Below are 21202 nucleotides of genomic sequence, written 5' to 3' on the forward strand. Positions count from 1 at the left end.
AAGGCTGCCTCTTGTGTTCTGCCTGGGGAGTGGAGTGGGCTTGGGAATGTCCTCTGGGCATGGCTTTCCCTCACCTGAGGTCTTCTCCGTGTGGACACCTAAACACTTTTTTTTTTTTTTTTTTTTTTTTTTTCTGAGGCGGAGTTTTGCTCTTGTTGCCCAGGCTGGAGTGCAGTAGCGCGATCTTGGCTCACCACAACCTCCGCCTCCTGGGTTCAAGCAATTCTCCTGCCTCAGCCTCCCGAGTAGCTGGGATTACAGGCATGTGCCACCATGCCTGGCTAATTTTTGTATTTTTAGTAGAGACTGGGTTTCTCCATGTTGGTCAGGCTGATCTCGAACTCCTGACCTCAGGTGATCCGCCCACCTTGGCCTCCCAAAGTGCTGGGATTACAGGCGTGAGCTACCATGCCCGGCCCAACCTGAACACTTTTTAACAAGGATTTAGGGCGTCTCAACTTACACCCCAGTTATGTCTATGATGGGGAGCACAGTGGGAGGGGGAGATGATTGATTGTAAAACCCAGTGAAAATGCTGTTTAGAACAGTGGTTCTCAAAACCTGGTCTGGCTTTGATGAAGTTTTCACCCCTCTGATATAAAGAAAGAAAGAAGGGTACGACAGTGAGGTGTTTTGGGTATATGCTTATTTTTATCTGTATCTAATAATGATTGCCTTATGATTTTGGTTGAAATGTTCTCTCTGTCATAAAGGGATACTAATGATATCCGGTGGTCATTTTTGAATCATCTTCACTAGCTAAATAAAAAGTTGGATGCTCTTAAGACATAATTCCCAATATTTTCGGGATTTTTTTTTTTTTTTTTTTTTGGGGTGGAGTCTAGCTCTGTTGCCCAGGCTGGAGTGCAGGGGCTTGATCTTGGCTCACTGCAACCTCCAGTTCTCACTGCAGCCTCCTGGGTTCAAGCGATTCTCCTGTCTCAGCCTCCTGAGTAGGAGGGACAACAGGAATGTGCCACCACGCCAAGCTGATTTTTGTATTTTTAGTGGAGACGGGGTTTCACCATGTTGGCCAGGTTGGTCTCGAACTCCTGACCTCAAGCGACCCTCCCGCCTGGGCCTCCCAAAGTGCTGGGATTACAAGTATGAGTCACTGTGCCTGGCCAGAATATTTTAGGGAAAATTTTACTGGTTCATGAAATACAAGTCTGAGAACCTAAGGACTAGTAAGTGAAGAAGAGCGGAGTGGTATGGTGGAAAGACACACCTTAGTCTTACATGGCCACGAATCGTGGAGTCTTGGGTAGCTTCTTTCCCTTTTTGGGGTCCTTGTCTTTAGCTCTACTCTGAGGGGGCTGGACCACATGGTTGCCTAGTCCTTTCCAGCTTCAATATTCTCTGCTAACTGATTGCTAGCTCTCATTGCTAAATAACAGGGAGGATTTGGATTACAGTGTCCTATTTATTCAAGTTATGGAGAAACACAGAGAAGACAATTGAAGGGAATCTACAAACAAAATAATCCTGAAACCAACCCAACAGCTGCTCAGTAGATGTTGAAAAGAGCCCATCATGAAATGTACTATGGTACATCATAATGGTTGGGCTATCAATAAGAAAGTTCTAGCTTAAGGACATTGGCTTAGTCATATTGTATTTGCCAAACAGGCAGTGAACATCTGTTTATATAAAGAATTTTCCACTTCTTTCCTTTATATTTCATCTTTTAAAAAATTTCTTAGGATACATTTTGCTTGGTCTAGTAAGTCTACAGTGCCATTTTGAAGAAGAAGCCTTCAAATTACTTCCTTAATGCATTAAAAATATGATAAAGTGATTTGCCAATTTGCATAAGTCTGAGTCCCAGTCTTGCACAATAAGTATTTGGTAAATAGATTTTAATAAAAATGTACTTGTGCTGTGATTTTGTCCCATTATAAACATATCTAGCAACTATTTTTTTTTTTTTCAAAAAAAGCTAAATTTGCTACAGGGTCTCTTGTACAGCTACTGTACAGTCTACTTTATGCTTCTGGAATTGTCAAAACAAACTTAACTGCTGTCAGGAACTCTGATCCGGTATCACTGTCAAAATGTTTTACAACGATTCAGCCAAATGTTTTTGGAACAGCTGTGCTACTAGTCAGCCTGAGTCATTTTCCTTCTTTCCTTTTGGCCCAATCCAGTGATTCATCATCCTGCTTTTAGAATATTTGCCTATTTTTAAAACCAGTCAAAGAAGGCAGCCACTGTTTAAAAGTAAACACACCACACATCAACTTGGGGCAGCTTTGTAAGCAGCTTCGCAAGCCCTGAAATTTCTGGCTGGTAGGGATGCCAGCTAAACCAGATGGCATCAAACAGTGAAATACGGGCCTGGCTTTCAGACTTGGTAGGCTTCATACATCTGTCTTTGGTTTTCTTGTTTCCGTTGCTATTTCCTGCTTGGGTTAATCCAACTTGATCCATTCTTTAACAAAAGTCTTACTTTTTATTTTGCTCGACTCTCTAAAACATCCATTGTATGTTGATTTCTATGTTAATCAATTAGACTTTTATTTCAACTCAAGGAGTCCAATTTGAAGCTACTTTATTTATCTGTAAATTTATCAGTATGGTCACATATGTGTGACTCGACATGGTGTGACCATAAATAAGGACGCAGATTTCCACAACAGGCCTCATTAAGTCTGTTATACCAGGTGTTTGCTATTTACATTACTGTAGTAAAGTAAATAGATAACTTTTTTTTTTTTTTTTTTAATAATTAAGCAGGAAGGAGTGTGACTCCACAGGGGGCAAGGCGGATTAAGTCTCAGGAAGCCTTGAGGTTCATTCCTGGCTGTCTTCTAGAATTCTAGAATGTCTCAGCTGCTCTCATACTTTACAGAGTGGTTTCTCCTTCCAACAAGTGCCTGCTTGTCTATGATTATTAGGGTTGGGATGCACAAGTATAGTATGTTCCCATTTACCTTTGCCAAATCGTTCTGGCCTTGGACCCAATGAGCTAAAATGGTCGTGATGTCTAGGTTATTAAACTTGTACTGCAGTGAATGTAAATGCACTTAAGACCAAAATCAGTTTCACAAAGCATAGGTTTTATAATGAAGCCTACCTCTAAAGGTTCAGTAGTGACAAGTGCATTATTTCTGCCTTTTGTCCAATTCTTTGCAAATGTTGGGGTGGATTTAACAAGGCACAGTAATTGGCAGAATTTGTCACTTCTAGTCTAAGTAGAGCATTCAAAGGGCCTGGGGACGGAATCTCAATTCCTCTGAAGACTGTCCTCTAACCTGCAGCAAGGGCCTTGGGAAATTTCTCAGTTTCTACTTGTTCTGTGAGCTAAAGTTAAGTGATATCACTGAATCTGAGGACAGCCATTGTCTAGCACAGGAGCAGATACAAAACAGATTCAAATTTGGTGATGCATTGTCATTATTTTAAACTACTTTTAAATGGAGGTATTGTTATACTACTCTTGACTAAACTATACCAGAGACTATTAAGTGATATGACCCTTGAGGGGTTTGGTCAAAGTGAATACCATGCTTGTTTAAATTATCTTTCTGGTGATTATCTTCGATGCTTTCAATGCCTTAGATGCCAGAAATGCCTTGTGTGCTGCATTTTATTCTGGACTGTACTATTAGCGCATTGGGAGAGGATACTTGTTTCCACATTGTATCTGGCCCATGTCACTTCCTCTAGTTCAAAAAGAACAACAAGTTTTTATCAAGAAAGTTGGTGATGACTATGAAAACATAAAAACTGTTATCTTTTCTTGCTTTATTATAATTTAAAATAGTTTGGTTTTAAAATTATTTTTTCACCTTATATTTTGCATACATACTGTGTATGCATAGTATGTGTACTGTATATGCGTATGTGTACTGTAAATGTATATATGTATAGGTACTATATATGTATGTGTACTATATGTATAAGTGTACTGTATATGTAGTATATGCACTGTATCTGTACTGTATACGTATACGCACTGTATATGTATCGGCACTGTGTATGTGTACTGTATGTATGTATGTACTGTATATGTATATGTACTGTACTGCATATATGTATGTGTACAGTATATGTATATGTACTGCATATGTATCTGTATGTGTACTGTACATATCTTACTGTATCTGTACTGTATACATATGTGTACTGTGTATCTGTACTGTATCTCTATTATATATGTATATGTGTACTGTATCTGTATTGTATATGTATGTGTACTGTGTATGTATCTGTATTGTACCTGTACTGTATGTATATGTGTACTGTATATCTGTACTGTACCTGTACTGTATGTATGTGTGTATTGTATATGTATCTGTACTGTCTCTATTTGTATGTGTAATGTACTGTATGCGTATTTGTATTGTATATGTATGTGTACTGTGTATGTATCTGTGCTGTATCTATATGTACTGTATATATCTAACTGTATCTGCACTGTATATATATGAGTACTGTATAAATCTAACTATATGTACTGTATATATATGTACTGTATATGTATCTGTACTGTATCTCTATTATATATGTATGTGTATGTGTACTGTATCTGTATTGTATATGTATGTGTACTGTATATGTATCTGTACTGTATCTCTATTATATATTATATATGTTTGTGTATGTGTATGTGTACTGTGTGTGTATTGCATATGTATATGTACTGTATATGTATCTGTACTGTACCTGTACTGTATATGTGTACTGTGTATGTATCTGTACTGTATCTCTATTATATATGTATGTGTAGGCATACTGTGTGTATCTGTATTGTATATGTGTGTACTGTGTATGTATCTGTACTGTACCTGTACTGTATGTATATGTGTACTATGTATGTACCTGTACTGTATCTCTATTATATATGTATGTGTAGGCATACTGTGTGTATCTGTATTGTATATGTGTGTACTGTATATGTATCTGTACTGTACCTGTACTGTATGTATATGTGTACTGTGTATGTACCTGTACTGTATCTCTATTATATATGTATGTGTAGGTGTACTGTATGTGTGTGTGCACTGTATATGTATCTGTACTGTACCTGTACTGTATGTATATGTGTACTGTGTATGTACTGGGGTAGGGATTGGAAATGAGTGGCCAATGGACCTTAAAGCCTGAGAGTACCTGGAGATAATGGAAGTTCTGCTTTCTAGCACCAAGGCTGGGTTAGCACTATGTTCTTGAAGAGATTTGGGGGTGACTTGGATATTTTGACCCATATTTTGGTCAGGTTTCCTCAAATGCTTCTTAGAACTGCATCTTCCAATCCAGCAACAGCTGCCTATTGCCAACCAGTCAACGTAAGCACGAGTTAGGAGGTCTTTCGGGACTCTCTGGGCTCTGGCGCTCCCTAACAAAGCTGTGAGTTCTGCTGCAGGGTAGGAGCGCTGCCTAGTGTATTGGAAAGAAACGCCCCATTTGGGTTGCTGCCTGCTTCTCACTGTAACCCAGAATGAGTTTCTGGTTAACTGCCTGTTAGTGTGGTTTGTGGTAGGAGCAGACAGCAATACCATCACAGCTTTCGGCACTTGGAGTCATTCAGAGCAGAACGAACGCTTCTACTTTTCACTAACATGTTCTCCTGTCCCATTAAAGTCCTTCTGGCTACCTCATTAGCACCTTGTTAAAGCATTTTGTTTCATATCGTATTTTTTGGTTTTGGCCAATGTAAGAGTATTGAAAGACAAGCAGTCCTTCTTAATTGGAGAGCTGCCAGCCTGGACATTTGAGGATTCTGATATTTGCTTGCAAAATTTTGTTCAGGCGACCTAAGCTCTCCACGCATCTGTGTGTACAGAAAACGAGCAAAATTGTCCTTTACATTCTGTCTGTCCCCAACTGAAGTGATGAAATGACTGAAACAGTGTATACTGATGGTCTAACTATGGGGGAGTCCAAGGACACCTCTCCTACAAGAAAGAGCTCCATAGTGAAGAATCATTTTATTTCCTTGTTTTAGATGATACACCCACTGAAGACTCCATTCCTTTGGTCTTTCCAGAATTAGACCAGCAGCTACAGGTAAGGATTTTTCTAAAGTCTCTCTTCTTTCCTCCCTAGTGTCATAAAGTATAGCGAGCTGGGTGGAGAGTGGCCTGACTAGGGGAGACTGACTTGGACCCAGAATGTGGGGCTTTGAAGTCATCAAGGATTACATTTCTAGAGCTCCAAAGTCAGGCTGAAGCCCTCATGGAATGCCCCTGTCTGGTTATCTGGCTATGGCACCAGGACACCAAGTGCTTATAGCGTAAACTGGCTCCTATTTTTAAGGAGTTCTGGAGCCTGGGAAAAGGACGGGTCCCTTCTCTACTTCGGTATGGCTGTCTCTAGGTCACTGCATTTTTGGCTTGTTTGGGGTTAGTGATTTAGTGTTAAACTCTGCAGAGAAAACTTACCATGTTTGCCAAGACTTTGGAAGAACCTTCCTTTCTCTGTTCCCTGCCCCTTCCCCAGTTCTCTGACAACTTTTAATGGAATATAACTATTTTAACTTAAACCTTCTGAAAATTGACTTGTTGGACCCATGACAAATTATTTTGTATATGTAGTTTCTGAGTGATCTATTGAAAGATATTTTAATACACCAGAATTATTTGAAAGGAGCTCATTTATCACATTTTAATTTTCTTTAGATTATCCATGGTGATTCCAGGCAAAAATGGCTTTCAGAAGAGGTTCTGTCTAAAATACTGGGATACTGGCCTTGGGCCAGCCATTCACTTGAATACTTAAATTTGTAGTCACATTTAGGCAAGTCCAATAGGGGTCTTGAATCCTGTACACAGACATTTCTTGGTCACCACTTTTTTCTCCTGAATATTGATTTTGAAAGCCTTTAGGAGGGGTTTGTAACCTCCAGTTCCCAACAGGCCCTGACATATCCTATTATCTTATACACAGCAGCTTTTCCCATTTGTGGGTGTGCCTTGTGTCCTAAGGTCATTTGAGTTTGGGATTCTTATTCCTGGACAGCCTTCAACAGAGGTGGAAGACGAACCAAGAATGAGCCCTTCCACAAGCCAAGATACTGTTCCTTTTTGTTTGCTTCTGTTCTTACCTCAGTATGCAGAGCACTGTGTTAAAAACCTGGGAGCTACCAGGTCAGGTTTGAAGAGCTGGTGTTCTACTGCCAGGGTGGTCTCTAAAAACCAATTGAGGGTGACTCAGGTGTGACCTGGCCACTTGGAGGAGTCCTCGTTCTCACCTTTGTAGCAGTCCTGGGCGTTGTCTTAGCTTTCCAACAGAAAGCTGCTCAACAGAGCATTATCAATTATGTAGGTATTACTGAAAATTGTATAGGAGGTTGGAGGGTTACACTGATCACCACACAGCTGTCAAAAGAGCTCTGTCATCACCTAAAATTTCCTCTCTAGCTATCAGCCATCACGTCTCCCTCTTTTTTCTATCCTTCATGCAGGGTTCTCAACCCAGCTCTCCTGGCTTCTAATACCTAACCATAGTCTCTCCCTCCCCTGCGCCCACCAATATCTCTTCTTTTCAGCATGAAGAACAATTCAGCCCTCCCTCTACCTTTCCTTTCCTTTTTTTTTTTTTTTTTTTTTTTGAGACAGAGTCTTCCTTGGTCACCCAGGCTGGAGTGCAGTGATGTGATCTCGGCTCACTGCAAACTCCACCTCCTGGGTTCAAGCGATTCTCCCATCTCAGCCTCCCTAGTAGCTGGAATTACAGGCATGTGCCACCACGCCCGGATAATTTTTGTATTTTTAGTAGAGACGGGGTTTTGCCATCTTGGCCAGACTGGTCTCAAACTCCTGACCTCAAGTGATCCGCCCGCCTCAGCCTCCCAAAGTGCTAGGATTGCAGGCGTGAGCCACCGCGCCTGGCCTGCATTTTCTTCTGGTCTGTTCACACTGCAAATGATAGTTCTTGCTTAGGTTCTGTTCTCACGGAGAGGCTGTCTATGTGCTGCTGGTGGTGTAATTGGGATTGCTATTGAAAGTAATGCCATTGGCCAGGTGCCGTGGCTCACGCCTGTAATCCCAGCACTTTGGGAGGCTGAAGTGGGTGGATAAGACCAGCCTGGTCAATATGGTGAAACCCCATCTCTACTAAAAATACAAAAATTAGCCAGGTGTGGTGGCACACACCTATAGTCCCAGCTACTAGGGAGGCTGAGGCAGGAGAATCACTTGAAACCGGGAGGCGGAGGTTGCAGTGAGCCGAAGGTTGCTGTGAGCCAAGATCGTACCACTGCACTCCAGCCTGAGCAACAGAGCAAGACTCCATCTCAAAAAAATAAAAAAGAAAGTAATGGCAAAAACTACAACTTCTTTTGCACCAACCTAATAGCTATTTTTTCCCCTAGTCACATTTTTTCCTCTTTATTCTATGGTCACGTCAAAGCTATTTTATTATCATGGAAATCAGGTGAAAATAAGGAGTAAACATATTTTGAAAATAAAACACTAAAAGCATATTCAGGTTATTGTTCTCTCATCAAATTATGGATCATTAATTCTACTTTTTTGTTTTGGAACATTTTTTCCTTTGGAAACTTTAATGGTCTTCTCTGGCTCGTGGATCCTTCTCCACAAGACTCACAGTAGCTCTGGCAATTATCCAGATAATTTTTCTGTTAAAGCATTGCCAGGTCCATTTGAATTTTATAGCTTTAATTCCACTTGACATATATTAGAAATTAAGTCTATTTAATTATTTTATTCCAATGAAACTATTTCATCTTCATTGATCTTTGAGTTTCTGGCTCATGGTTTTGATTTTTTTCCCCCTTAAAGTATGATAGTGCTTTATCTCTTTGTGAATGGAGAGTGTGTTACCAGCAATACAACTAAACACATTTCAGTAAGTGCTTGTTTGTTGAGTGAAGGATAGGAGTGAGTGTTACAAACATTTACCAGTTGTCAAGGCTTTTGGGTAGGGTTGCCTCTGTCTAGAGCTGTTGCCTATTATCTTTATTCTGTACTCCAGGGCGTGAGTGACTAAACAGCAAGACGATGATGGTTGGGAGGAGAAATCTAATCGAAAATGACATCTAAAAGCAGATTTTTATTTCTATGCTTAGCATAAGCATATACATTTAAGCCGTCTGTTGCAGGAAGTCTCTGTATTGAAAGCAGTGAAAATGCTTTATGTACAAAAGGAACAATCTATTACACGGAGCAGGCCATCTTTATAGTCAGTCTCATGTGCTTTCATTACACAGTAATGGCTCTTGAAATTTTATCGACTATCATCATCCACTATGGAAGAGTAAAAGTTGGGTTACAAAGGCATATGAAGTGCCTTGTGGTTGCAACTATTTTCTTGAGAATGAATTGATTACCTCTATCAGAGACTTAAACATTTTCTTGGTGGAAAATAGATGATGCTAGGTATTGTCAGCCCCATTCTCTGCAAAACCTCAGATTTAAGTCCCACCGAAGCACACTGAGTACCTATTAGGCAAGGGGTGTTTCCCTACATATGATCTCATTTGATCCTTGCAATAATTAGTAAGCTAACTATTATGTCTCCACTTTACAGATGAGAAACTTGAGGCCAAATTTTGGTCTAAATACGTTTACTATTCCCCTCTTTCCCTTACGCTTTTTAAGGAACATACAGGCTGCTTAAATTACTTTGATAAGTGGAAACTTTTTTTGTTTGCTTCTGGTTTGCAAGATTGCCATAATGTAGTTATAGAATAACCTTGTAAAATCTGTTTTGACTTTCTGATATCCATTACGCATGCTTTGGTAGTTTATAAAATGCTGCTATAAAATAGCTATTTGGTAGACACTCAATCACTATTTGACCCCCAGGATTTTTCTGTTGTTTTGCCAAGAATGTGGACAAGTTTGAGCATGTAATTTGCAGTGCTTCTATTTTCACAGAAGCCAAAAAAAGCCTTGTGCAAGAATAGCAGTGAAAAACATTTCTCTTGACGTCTCTATTAATGCAAAATATTGAGCAAGAGACCGCAGGAGAAGGTAGGTGTTAAAATGAACATCTCTTTATACTGTTCATTTGTGAGCCTTGGGCCTCCGTCCAGGGGTAGGTGGAAGGTCAATTCTATTTGTGCAGATTCCTTTCTTGGGACTAGGTTTCTAAATTTCCCATGCCCATCAGGGACCGTATTTGAGTAGAGCTAGTGTAGATGATATAGTCAGAAGAAAGGGCGCCCAATTCTATGTCCATTTCTAAGAATGAATGAAAAATCACTATTCTCTTTCTTTTTTATGTTTTGAGACAAAGTCTTGCCCTGTCACCCAGGCTGGAGTGCAGTGACATGATCATGGCTCACTGCAGCCTCAACCTCCCCGAGCTCAGGTGATCCTCCCACCCCAGCCTCCTGAGTAGCTGGGACCACAGGTGCATGCCACCATACCTGGCTAATTTTTGTATTTTTTGTAGAGATGGGGTTTTGCCATGTTGCCCAGATTGGTCTCAAACTCCTGGGCTCAAGGGATCTACCCACCTCAGGCTCCCAAAGTGCTGAGATTACAGATGTGAACCACTGCACCCAGCCATTACTTTTCTTCAGGTCTCAGCTTCTTTCTGTTTGACCTGTCTCTCTCTGTTCTAAAAGATAGTGGCATCCTTTCATGGTTCCAGTGTTTGGGTCAAGACCAAGCCTGTCTTACTGCTTAAGCATGTTATGTTTTTGGAACCATGATTTGACTTACACATGATTCAAAACTATGTTATAACATGGTCTTAACTGCATTGGAATGAGAAATACATTTTATTGTCAGGTAGAGGACATGATAACTAATGAGAATGACAATGACCAAAGCATGGGCATTAGCATTGGGTTGGCCTGGATTTGGATCTCAGCTAAATTTGTGATTTCTAGCATGTTATTTACTCTCTTGAAAGCTCACTTTCCTCAACTGCAAAGTGGAGATAACGATATCAATCTCACATTGTTGTGGGAATTAAATATGGTAATGAGTAGATCTAGCACAGTCCTTGACAAAATAATTGCTCAATTAATGTAAATTTCATTCTCTGGTGAAATTATATATTGAATGAAATACTTAAGAATAAGTAATTTATTTTTATTCATGTAAAATGAAATAAAAGCATCTCCTTGGATTTTTAAGTTAGGGATAGAAGTTCTGATGCCCTCTTCTTTTCATTAAGCCGAAGTGCTTCGAGAACAATATGACTTTTTTTTTTTTTTAACTAAATTGAGCAATAGCTTCAATCCCTCCTTAAAGTCCTCCTATCTAATCTGAGATGACAGTGACAGGTGTCTCTGTGGTACACACTGAACTAACAGAGTCTGATATGTCCAGAAGCTGATGTCACCTCCACAAATAAACAATTTCGTAGCTTCAGTTGTGTACCATAATATCCTGTTATCTGAGCAGCCTCTCCGGAAATTTCTTTTAGATTTTGCATCAATATATTGCTTGACATATGGGAAATGAAAATGATAGAAAATGAAGAAGTCTAGCCTTCCAGGATTCTGCTACACTGGTCTTTAACATCCATCTGGAAATGTGGTTAGGATATATTCTCATAGAAAGCACCAGATGTAGCTGACATTTTCTCTCATACACACATTGAAAAGTATCTTATACTGCAATTTTTCTTTGATTGCTGTGTCCACACAGAAAACATATATAGATACTTTGGAGCTTTTCAATAATGCGTTTAATTTTTTGTTTGTTTGTTTGTTTTGAGAAGCTCAGATGTCATTTGGGTATGGCTTGTTCAAAATTTTGCTACTCTTGTGTTCTTTCTCCTTTTGATATTGTTTATGTCAACAGAAATGACTTAAATATACTTTACTCCAATGTAACATGATGTATAAGTTCTGTAGTATAATTGATAGTGCTCAACTTGTACTGTAATGTAGATACTATATAAATGTCATTTCTTAAAATATTTAAAGTTCTAAGATAATAGAGTTCTTAAATATCGAAATCAGCATGGACTGTGTTTTTCCTCTCAGTTTTAACAAACGATTCTTGTTAATTTTAAGACATTAAAATGTAATGTAAATTTAAATCAGGCACCATCTTTCCCCAAAGTAGGTAACCCTGAGAATCAAGGAATAAATACAAAGACTGCTCAGCGAGTGTAGAATGTTTAGCTTCCTAAATATATTTCCTGTGTGGGAAGCTGGGATAGGAAAATTAAATTCTTACATTTTTGAAGAGGATGGGGCCAGTAGTATTCGCAGAAGCCAAATAGAAAACGGAAACGCCTGAGCCGGCTTTGCTCCTAGCCGAGGGTGGCTTGGCTGGGTCCTTCCCCATGGGGCCTGTTCCAGGGAGTGGAATCCACTTCGGGAGGAGCTTGCTATGAACCGGCAGCTCAGGCAGAGAGCAGAATAGCACCGTGTGGCTCAAGCCGGCATTTTTGGAACCGGACCCTGCGGTTTCTCTCTTACTTCATCTTGTTAAATCGGTCCTGATAATTGGGGCGGATACCAGAGATAGTAGCAGCTCCTTCACGCTGCACTGCCATGAGATATTAAGCCCTTGCAAGCTCCATCCTCAGGCGGCAGCGGGAGGAGGCGGAGATGGAGGAAAAGGGGGTGAGGAGGAAGTATCTCCTCCTGGGCTGTGACCTCACCCAAGCCCCAATCTGTGTCTTGGAAACATGTGTTTCAAAGTTGGCTTGAGGCGCTGTTAGGAGAAGGTCTTAATTTCACCTCCTTAGGACTGGCTGCGTTGTATAGTAAACCAGATACGATGGCAGGGAGTGCATCTGAAAAGCTGCTGCTGTGACCACACAGAATTTGTGCTCTAGTACATTAGCAGTATCTTTACTCTTCAATTTGTCAACTCAACTATCTTTGGATTCCTTTTCTTTGGAGTGCAATATTTCATTCTTTAAGCAGGAAGGTGGGATAAGTGTATCCAAAATTGGAGGATGTAGCATCATTGTGGAGAAAATAACAAGGGAATTTTTTTCCTCCTGATGTGAAAAAAAATTAACTATCAACATTAAGAGTTTATTTATCGTACATCCATTCCCAGCGTGGGCTTATAACTATGAAAATCTCTCTGACAAGAAAAGTCAAAATCAAGCAATGAGAACTGAAATAGTGTTAATTTTATTCCAAGAATTTAATAGATGTTTTTTCATCTAGTTACCCACAGGTATTCTTTTATTTTTCAGTTTTTAATTTGAGCATGTGTTACATAAACCCACGTACAGCCAATTAATTCATGAGTGCCGGTGTTTTACATGTCATGTTACTTAAGCATACTGATGTTCCATTTTTAAACTGGAAACCTGATTCTGGAATTCTAGGAATCGATTTCCTCAGGCAGGAGCTTGTGTTTGATTAATACTTTTGGCCATATATTGTCTCTTATTTTGAGGGATTACCTCTCAAAAGGTAAGGTAAGAGAGAATTACCCTCAGTCAGGACCTGATGGTACAACACACATACATACATTATATCACAAAGCAATGAGAGTTATTCCATCCTACACGGAAGAATACATCACATTATTCTATAGTGCCACTTTTTATATTAGGTATAAAACCTGAATATCTTAATACTTGTATTCACCAGAATTCCTGCTGGGACGAGAACCATAGATATTTAAGCAAATTCTTTGATCAGTTTCCTGGCTGGGGTAAATGGCCAATGATGTCAACTGCCCTCTAAGAACAGTAGATTCTGTTGACCCGAGAGCACTTTGATTTGCTCAGCAATGTTTGGGGTTACCAGTGAATGGCTCGAGATTATAAAGGGGTGAGAAATTTGAAGTTCTCTGGGGAGAAATTTGGGAAAGAGAGAAAGATTGAGTACAAATGGAGTCAGCCTCTCCTAGGTAACCCTGGTAGCGCTGCTAAGAAGATGAGCTAGAGACAGCAGAAAGGTTTAATGAAATAATTTTTTTGCATTAATTTTTTTCTTATTATGGGTAAAAACACATATGGTAAAATTTACCATCTTAACCATTTCTAAGTGTACAGTTTGGTAGTGTTAAGTATATTCACACTGTTGTGCAACCAAGCTCCAGAACTTTTTCATCTTGCAAAATAGAAAGTCTGTACCCATTAAACAACAAGTCCTTATTTCCCTCTTCCTATGGCAACTAATGAGAGAATTTTACAATGTTTTGGTGGGTTATGCAATATAACCTTCCTCTTTGCTTAAAAAAGAGAAATCTATATTGCTCTTTAATGTTTTCATACAAACTGGGAGCATTTGAAATGGTGCTGAGTTGTATGTCAATTTGAAGGCTTAGTTTTCAGGATCCAGAGGCTGAAATGACCCCTGGAATCTTTGTACTCCCTGAAAACTGGATACAAAGTATTTTAGGCTTATTCTTTTTTGATTGTCCGTTCTTTATGATGGGAAGTCTTGAAAATATTATTATGTATAGATAGCATGATCATGCTGCTGAAAGCACATGTGGATATCTTGAAATATGTACTACCATCACATACCCTTAGTGGCATGATCACGCTACCTATAGATAATAACATCTTCGAATTTCCCACAATTAAGAGGTGCCAATAATAAAAAAAGAACAAATGACAACATTTCCCACTTAGTAAAAAGCATTACAGGTGGCAAGCTGGGGGTGAGGCAGGGAAGGCCTCTCCCTTCTTAAGAAAGTTATTAATGTACTTTTCAGTTTTCCTTTTAAATTACAGCAGCAAAAGACATATCTCCCTTTACACGGCTGCTCTCTATGTTCTCTTAAAGTTGTGAATCCTTTATGCAGAGTTCTAGAACTTTTTCGCTGTCACATAGTTAACTGCGCTGATTTTATGGTTCAGGTACCTACACGTACTGAGCTCTTGTTTCAACTGAGTATAGCCCGTGTGGTGTTTGTAAGGACAGGATCTGATGTGTAGAGTGTTAGGGCCTTCCAGGAGGCAAATTCTTTAACAGGGCACGGATGATTTAACAGCTTGGCTATGGTGCCCAGAATAAATTGCTTTCATTCCCCTTACTGTTATACCTGGTAAGTTGCCAGTGTAACAGGTGAAAATTGATGAGTGGGTAGCAATTTCTGGGGCACAGACTGGAGGAGCCAGGAGTTCTGAATTCCTTTGGCAACAGCTTTATCTCATGGGGCGAGTTATACTGTAGTACTACTGTGCATTATTTTTCAATTTAATCCTGTATAGAAAGGGATAATGGTTCCAACAGGCTGAGTTTATGCTGTGAATGTGTTCATGGGCAGTAGAGAAAGATGCTACCTAATATGATTTATTATTAGATTTTCCATGAACTAGGACATAACAGATGTTCCACGTGAAGATAAATTTGATCTAAATCTATTTAGAATTCTATTTCCTTTAAACATCTCTACTCAGAGGCCTCATGATAAATAGGGAAGGTCATCTTATCTATCAATCAGACAGTAAACTTTATTGAATTTCTATTACATCATGGGAGGGATAACAGAAATAAATATGACACCCACAGAAATCTGTGTTCTTGAAGAATATAATGAGAGGGACAAATAGTAAAAAATTCATTAGTTCTCAATTTCCTAATATAAAATTAGTGGCAATATGACCTTGTCAGATACATAGTTTATATATAGAGACCATTGTGAAGAAAGGATAAGATTGAAGAGCCTATTTCACAATAAACTGATATTTCTCAGATTTTATATACTTTTTTCTATATGTAATTGAAAAGGGTGATTTAAAAAAACCTCTTAACTAGTATTCCTAAAAGTAGTCCTTTTTTTTTTTTTTTTTTTTTTTTGAGATGGAGTCTCACTCTATCATCCAGGCTGGAGTGCAGTGGCATGATCTCGGCTCACTGCAACCTCCACCTCCTGGGTTCAAGCGATTCTCCTGCCTCAGTCTCTCAAGTAGCTGGGACTACAGGTGCGTGCTGCCACGCCTGGCTAATTTTTGTATTTTTAGTAGAGATGGGTTTTCATCATGTTGACCAGGCTGGTCTCGAACGCCTGGCCTCAAGTGATCCATCTGGCCTAAAAGTAGTACTTTTAATCACTCATTGCTAAACAAGAAATTAGAAAAATAAACTTGAGGAAAACTCGTTCTTTAAAAATAATTCCTAGAAGTAGGGTTTTCACCATGTTGCGGTCAGAAAGGTTTGCCACGCTGGCCTTTGCCTCTTTCATGGATGGGAGAAAAAGAAAGACATGAATCTTATAGGGATTTTTTTTTTTTTAGGGGGAGGGAGATCCGGCCTTTCTTACAGGTTGGTTAATCCTTGCAAGCATTATTTCTGGCTCAGCATCTTTCTTTAGGCCAGATGCATTTCTCAGAAGAGAGCTTTTCTTCTCTACTCTGCAAGATGAGATTATACCTCCTGGCTACAGAAACAGAAAGCAAGGGGTAATTGAAACAGACAACTGAACTATTTCCCCACCACTGCTCTTCTCTAAAGCAGAGTCTGATTTCCAGGGAGTACTGTAGAATCTTTGGGAGACTTATTTTTACTCCATCACATGACAGGTAACTGACATGTAATGGATTTCAGGGCTCTGGCTCAGGCCTGAGATGCCCATGAATGACACTGGGAGATAAATGTGGAGACTATCTGTCCACCTCTCTATTTTCAGTCAAATAGAATCAGCTGAACTCTGTTGAATGTTGACTGACAATGCTGTTCTCACGTTAAAAAAAAAAGAAAGAAAGAAAAAACCTTCGTTTAGAGAATATCAGCAGAGCAAAATGGTTGGTAATTTATCCTGATGCAAAGAAATGGACTAATTTCTTCTTGTTGTTTGTCAAGCCCCTGCCACCTTGTCATGACTCTGAGGAATCCATGGAGGTGTTCAAACAGCACTGCCAAATAGCAGAAGAATACCATGAGGTCAAAAAGGAAATCACCCTGCTTGAGCAAAGGAAGTAAGTACCTACCCCCTTCACTCTACATCTGAGCACTGCCTACTGGGCAAGGACCAGGGGTGGTGGGTAGTGGACAGGCTGAGTGTGAGGATGACAGGGAGGCAAGGGGGTTATAGCAATGATTCAAGTGGTGCTATTGGAGATTAAGTGCTTTACTTTATGGAGTAGCAAAAGGAATACCAGGAATGCTTCCTACTCAAAACTTAATTTTTTAAATAAGACATTTTAGTTCAGGAAATTAAAAATGCCAAAATACCACCCAAAACCATACTATGTTTTCTGTAAATGTGTCCAGAGGCTGCAGAGCACTGTGGCTTGCTGTGAATTTTAATTTCTGCTTAAATGATGGCATTCCCACATCACGTGAAGAAGCCACTGGGATAGCTCTTCAAAATAACCTAAACGTATTAGTTGACTGACTACATTTTATAGTAGGGTAAGTTTTTATCTTGATAGCTTTTATTACTATTACAGTTCTGCTGTAGGGAATTATACAGTTCTATTAATTAAAGCATTCTGATTTTACTCACTCATAACTTTTTGTTTCTGAATCCTTCTTTTTAATTGCACTTGATTCCACCAGTGCCTACCCCAGTGAATCCCATTCTTTTATACTTGCAAAGCATCAGAGTAGACACCTTTCCTTCACAGTACTAGCCGGTTGGGATTTCCCATTTATTAATGAGATATTTTGATTACTAGGATCTAATCAGATCTCCTTTTGATTACATCTCCTATTAGGTGGTAAGTGCCATAAAAGCACTGATAGTCAGGTGTTGTCACCATCAGATTCCTGGAGCCTGGTATGATATGTGGCACCTAGAGGCTTAGTAAATTATTGTTGAATGTGTGAAACAGAACACAAACATCTTGTGATTCTTTATTTCTTATATATCACATGTCACCCTAATAAAAGGAAGGGGAGAAGAAATAAACATGCTACCATGCTCAGCTAATTAAAAAATATTTTGTGGGGGCCGGGCTTAGTGGCCCACGCCTGTAATCCCAGCACTTTGGGAAGCTGAGGCGGGTAGATCACTTGAGGTCAGGAATTTGAGAACAGCCTGGCCAACATGGTGAAACCCTGTCTCTACTAAAAATACAAAAATTAGCCGGATGTGGTGGCGGGCACCTGTAATCCCAGCTACTCGGGAGGCTGACGCAGGAGAATCACTTGAACCTGGGAGGCAGAGGTTGCAGTGAGCTGAGATCGCGTGCCACTATACTTCAGCCTGGGCAACAGAGTGAGACTCTATCTCAAAAAAAATTTTTTTTTTTTTTATAGATGGGATCTTGTTATCTTGCCCAGGCTTGTCTCAAACTTCTGACCTCAAGCAATCCTCCAACCTTGGCCTCCCAAAGTGCTGGTATTACAGAGTCAATATCAGCAATAAAGGGCTGCTAAGATGAATTGTTAAATTAGGAAATATGGTTATATCTTATATTTATAAATACATGAGCTTGGTTTTCCAAGAGTTATTAATGATTATTATTTTCATTAATATAGATATGAAATTTCATAGAGGAATTGAAGATTATTAATAATGTGACCAATATTGAAGTCAAAGGAAGATTTATATGATCAATAGCCTGTAACTAAATGTATCTTCTGGTGTGTGTATGTTTAGTGTGGTGGTATAATAAAAATACACACACACACGCACACACACACAAAATTTAATTTTTACAAAATGTGAATGAAATATATTTTGTGTTGAGAAATTTCTGAAATCCTTAGAATTTTTTTGAGACTCCCAGAATGGTGGTCGGACAGTATAGCATGATGGTGGACAGTATGGGTTTTGGGGCCAGACTTCTGCAAAACCTCAGTTAGTACCTTACAAACCTTTCCTTCCTTGCTTGGTTTGCCATGCTTCAAACATAAAATTGTATCTAGATTTTTGGCTACAGGGGATTAAAAGATGTTTATTAGGAGGTCACAAATACAACTTTTCTCTCCTATGTCTGACTACTTTCTTTTTGTTCTAAGAGTTTTGATAAAGTTGCTTGGAATACTCAGGTTGCATGGTTACACACAGTTGGAGTCCTACAAAAAATTTCATGAAGGAATTGAGGATTATTAATCATGTGACCCATACTGAGGTCAAAGAAGATCTATATGATGAATAGCCTGTAAACATGTCTTCTGGTGTGTGTGTATGAAGTGTGGTGGTATGATAGAAAAATCCCCAGTAATTAGGTCTCTATTTCTAAACTCTTCAGACTGAAGGTACTGGAGGACTTTGTTATTTAAATTAAATTTATGTGTAGCTTTTTTTTTTTTTTGGAAATGCAATACTCATCCCCTAAATTACATGTTCTATAAGTTTTTTTTATGTTGCATTAAAAAAAATATGGTAGGGGCCAGACGCGGTGTCTCACACCTGTAATCCCAGCACTTTGGGAGGCCGAGGCAGGCAGATCACCTGAGGTCAGGAGTTCGAGACCAGCCTGGCCAACATGGCAAAACCCTGTCTCTACTAAAAAATACAAAAATTAGCCCAGTGTGGTGTCGGACGCATGTAATCCCAGCGGGAGGCTGAGGCAGGAGAATTGCTTGATCCCAGGAGGTGGAGGTTACAGGGAGCTGAGATTGTGCCATTGTGCTCAGCCTGGGCAACAAGAGCAAAACTCTGTCTCAAAAAAAAAAAAAAAAAGATATGGTAGGATAATGACATGAGAGTGACTCTTATCTAATGTTTGAAATATATCCTTACTGTTCACATTGAAAGCAATGATAACTCTGGGTACCACTACAACAATATTAAAATGAAAAAAGGGGCCAGGCGCAGAGGCTCACGCCTGTAATCCCAGCACTTTGGGAGGAAAGGCAGGCGGATCACCTGAGGTCAGGAGTTCGAGACTAGCCTGGCCAACATGGCAAAACCCTGTCTCTACTAAAAATACAAAAAAATTAGTCGGGAGTGGTAGATATCACGTGCCTGTTATCCCAGCTACTCAGGAGGCTGAGTCACGAGAATTGCTTGAACCCAGTAGGCGGAGATTGCAGTGAGCCAAGATCACGCCACTGCATTCCAGCCTGGGTGACGGAGTGAGACTCTGTCTCAAAAAAATAAAAAATAAAAATAAAAAAAGGAAAAGTCAACTTCTAGAAATAACATGGCTAGCAGGCTAGTGGAGGTATTTTATACGACCTTCGAGACCACACGCAAGTGGGCCGGACCCCCTCCTTAATAACTTATATGCCTGTGTGTGTTTCTGCAGAACTCATCTTGTTTCCTTCCCCAAAGTACTTGAAGTTTCTCCCTAAATAATTGGCTAGATGTAGGGCCAAGGCCAAATTCTTTCATTATATATATTTTTTCTTTTTCATAAAGTCTCAAGTTCCTTTTTCTTCATTCTCACTTCTACCATTTGGGCTTGGGACTTATTACTTGAGATCTTGGTTGATGCAATATTGTAACTAGTTTCCCTGCCTAGGGTTTCTTGTTGCTAGAAAATGACAGTCAGTTCTTGGCATAGATTTCAAGACCTACCTGGGGATGCCTTGGAACCTCTGTAGAACTTCCAATCTCATCTCTCAACTTCAGCTGCATTGGCCTCCTCACTTCTCCCGGGGCAGGAGATGGGTCCTCCAGTCACTGAGCCCCTGTTTACACCAAGCTGTTGGCCTAACAGGCCCCTTTCTTCCTTTTTTTTTTTTTTTGAGACAAAGTCTTGCCCTGTCACCCAGGCTGGAGTGCAGTGGTGCAATCATAGCTCACTGCAGCCTCAACCTCCTGAGCTCAAGCAACTCTCCCACCTCAGCCTCTTGAATAGCTGGGACCACAAGTGCATGCCAGCATGCCCAGTTAATTAAAAAAATTTTTTTAAAGACATGGCATCTTGCTATGTTGCCCAGGCTGGTCTCAAACTCCTGACCTACAGCAATCTTTCCACCTCAGCCGCCCAAAGTGCTGGTATTACACAGTCAATATCAGCAATAAAGGACTGCTAGGAGGAAAATTGCTCGAACTTGGGAGGTGGAGGTTGCAGTGAGCCTAGATCACACCGTTGCACTCCAGCCCGGGTGACAGTGCGAGACTCCATTTCAAAAAAAAAAAAAGAACTGCTAGGATGTATTGTTAAATTGGGAAATATGGTAATATCTTATATTTATAAATACATGAGTTGGTTTTCCAAAGATTATTAATATTCGTTATTTTCATTAAGACTTTACTGAAGTGGAAATTCATTTTGCAACATATCTTTTCCTAAACAGTCTTTATTTTCAAGCAAGATATATTGGGCCAAATGAATTTGACCCAAGTAGTTAGCTCTCCATTTTTTGATGATTCTGTTGAGAATTTCTTTCTCATTATTTCATAAAGTGTAGCTGATTATGTTGCCTCTAGCTTGGCTGGCATAAGCTAGATGCAAAGAAAGACGCTAAGGTATTTTAAAAGAGAGTTTTTCTTTATTGGAGTCG

At 39.7% G+C, this 21202-nt stretch overlaps 1 protein-coding gene across 2 annotated transcripts in view; it reads left to right on the forward strand.

The window, feature by feature from the left end:
* MAP3K7CL (MAP3K7 C-terminal like) overlaps nt 1–21202 on the forward strand; it is a 53893-nt gene that overhangs the window by 21250 nt on the left and 11441 nt on the right. The window contains exons 1-3 of one of the 2 annotated variants that reach the window (XM_063720800.1): nt 2163–2353; nt 5951–6012; nt 16658–16773. In XM_063720800.1, coding sequence (XP_063576870.1) covers nt 16691–16773 — 83 coding nt within the window. In that variant the 5' untranslated portion in view covers nt 2163–2353; nt 5951–6012; nt 16658–16690. Of the gene's footprint in view, nt 1–2162; nt 2354–5950; nt 6013–16657; nt 16774–21202 lie in introns of those variants that run through there. The other variant, XM_063720799.1, reaches the window with a different exon arrangement.

This window comes from Pongo abelii, chromosome 22 (genome assembly GCF_028885655.2).
Source record: "Pongo abelii isolate AG06213 chromosome 22, NHGRI_mPonAbe1-v2.0_pri, whole genome shotgun sequence".
Classification (NCBI taxonomy): Eukaryota; Metazoa; Chordata; class Mammalia; order Primates; family Hominidae; genus Pongo; species Pongo abelii.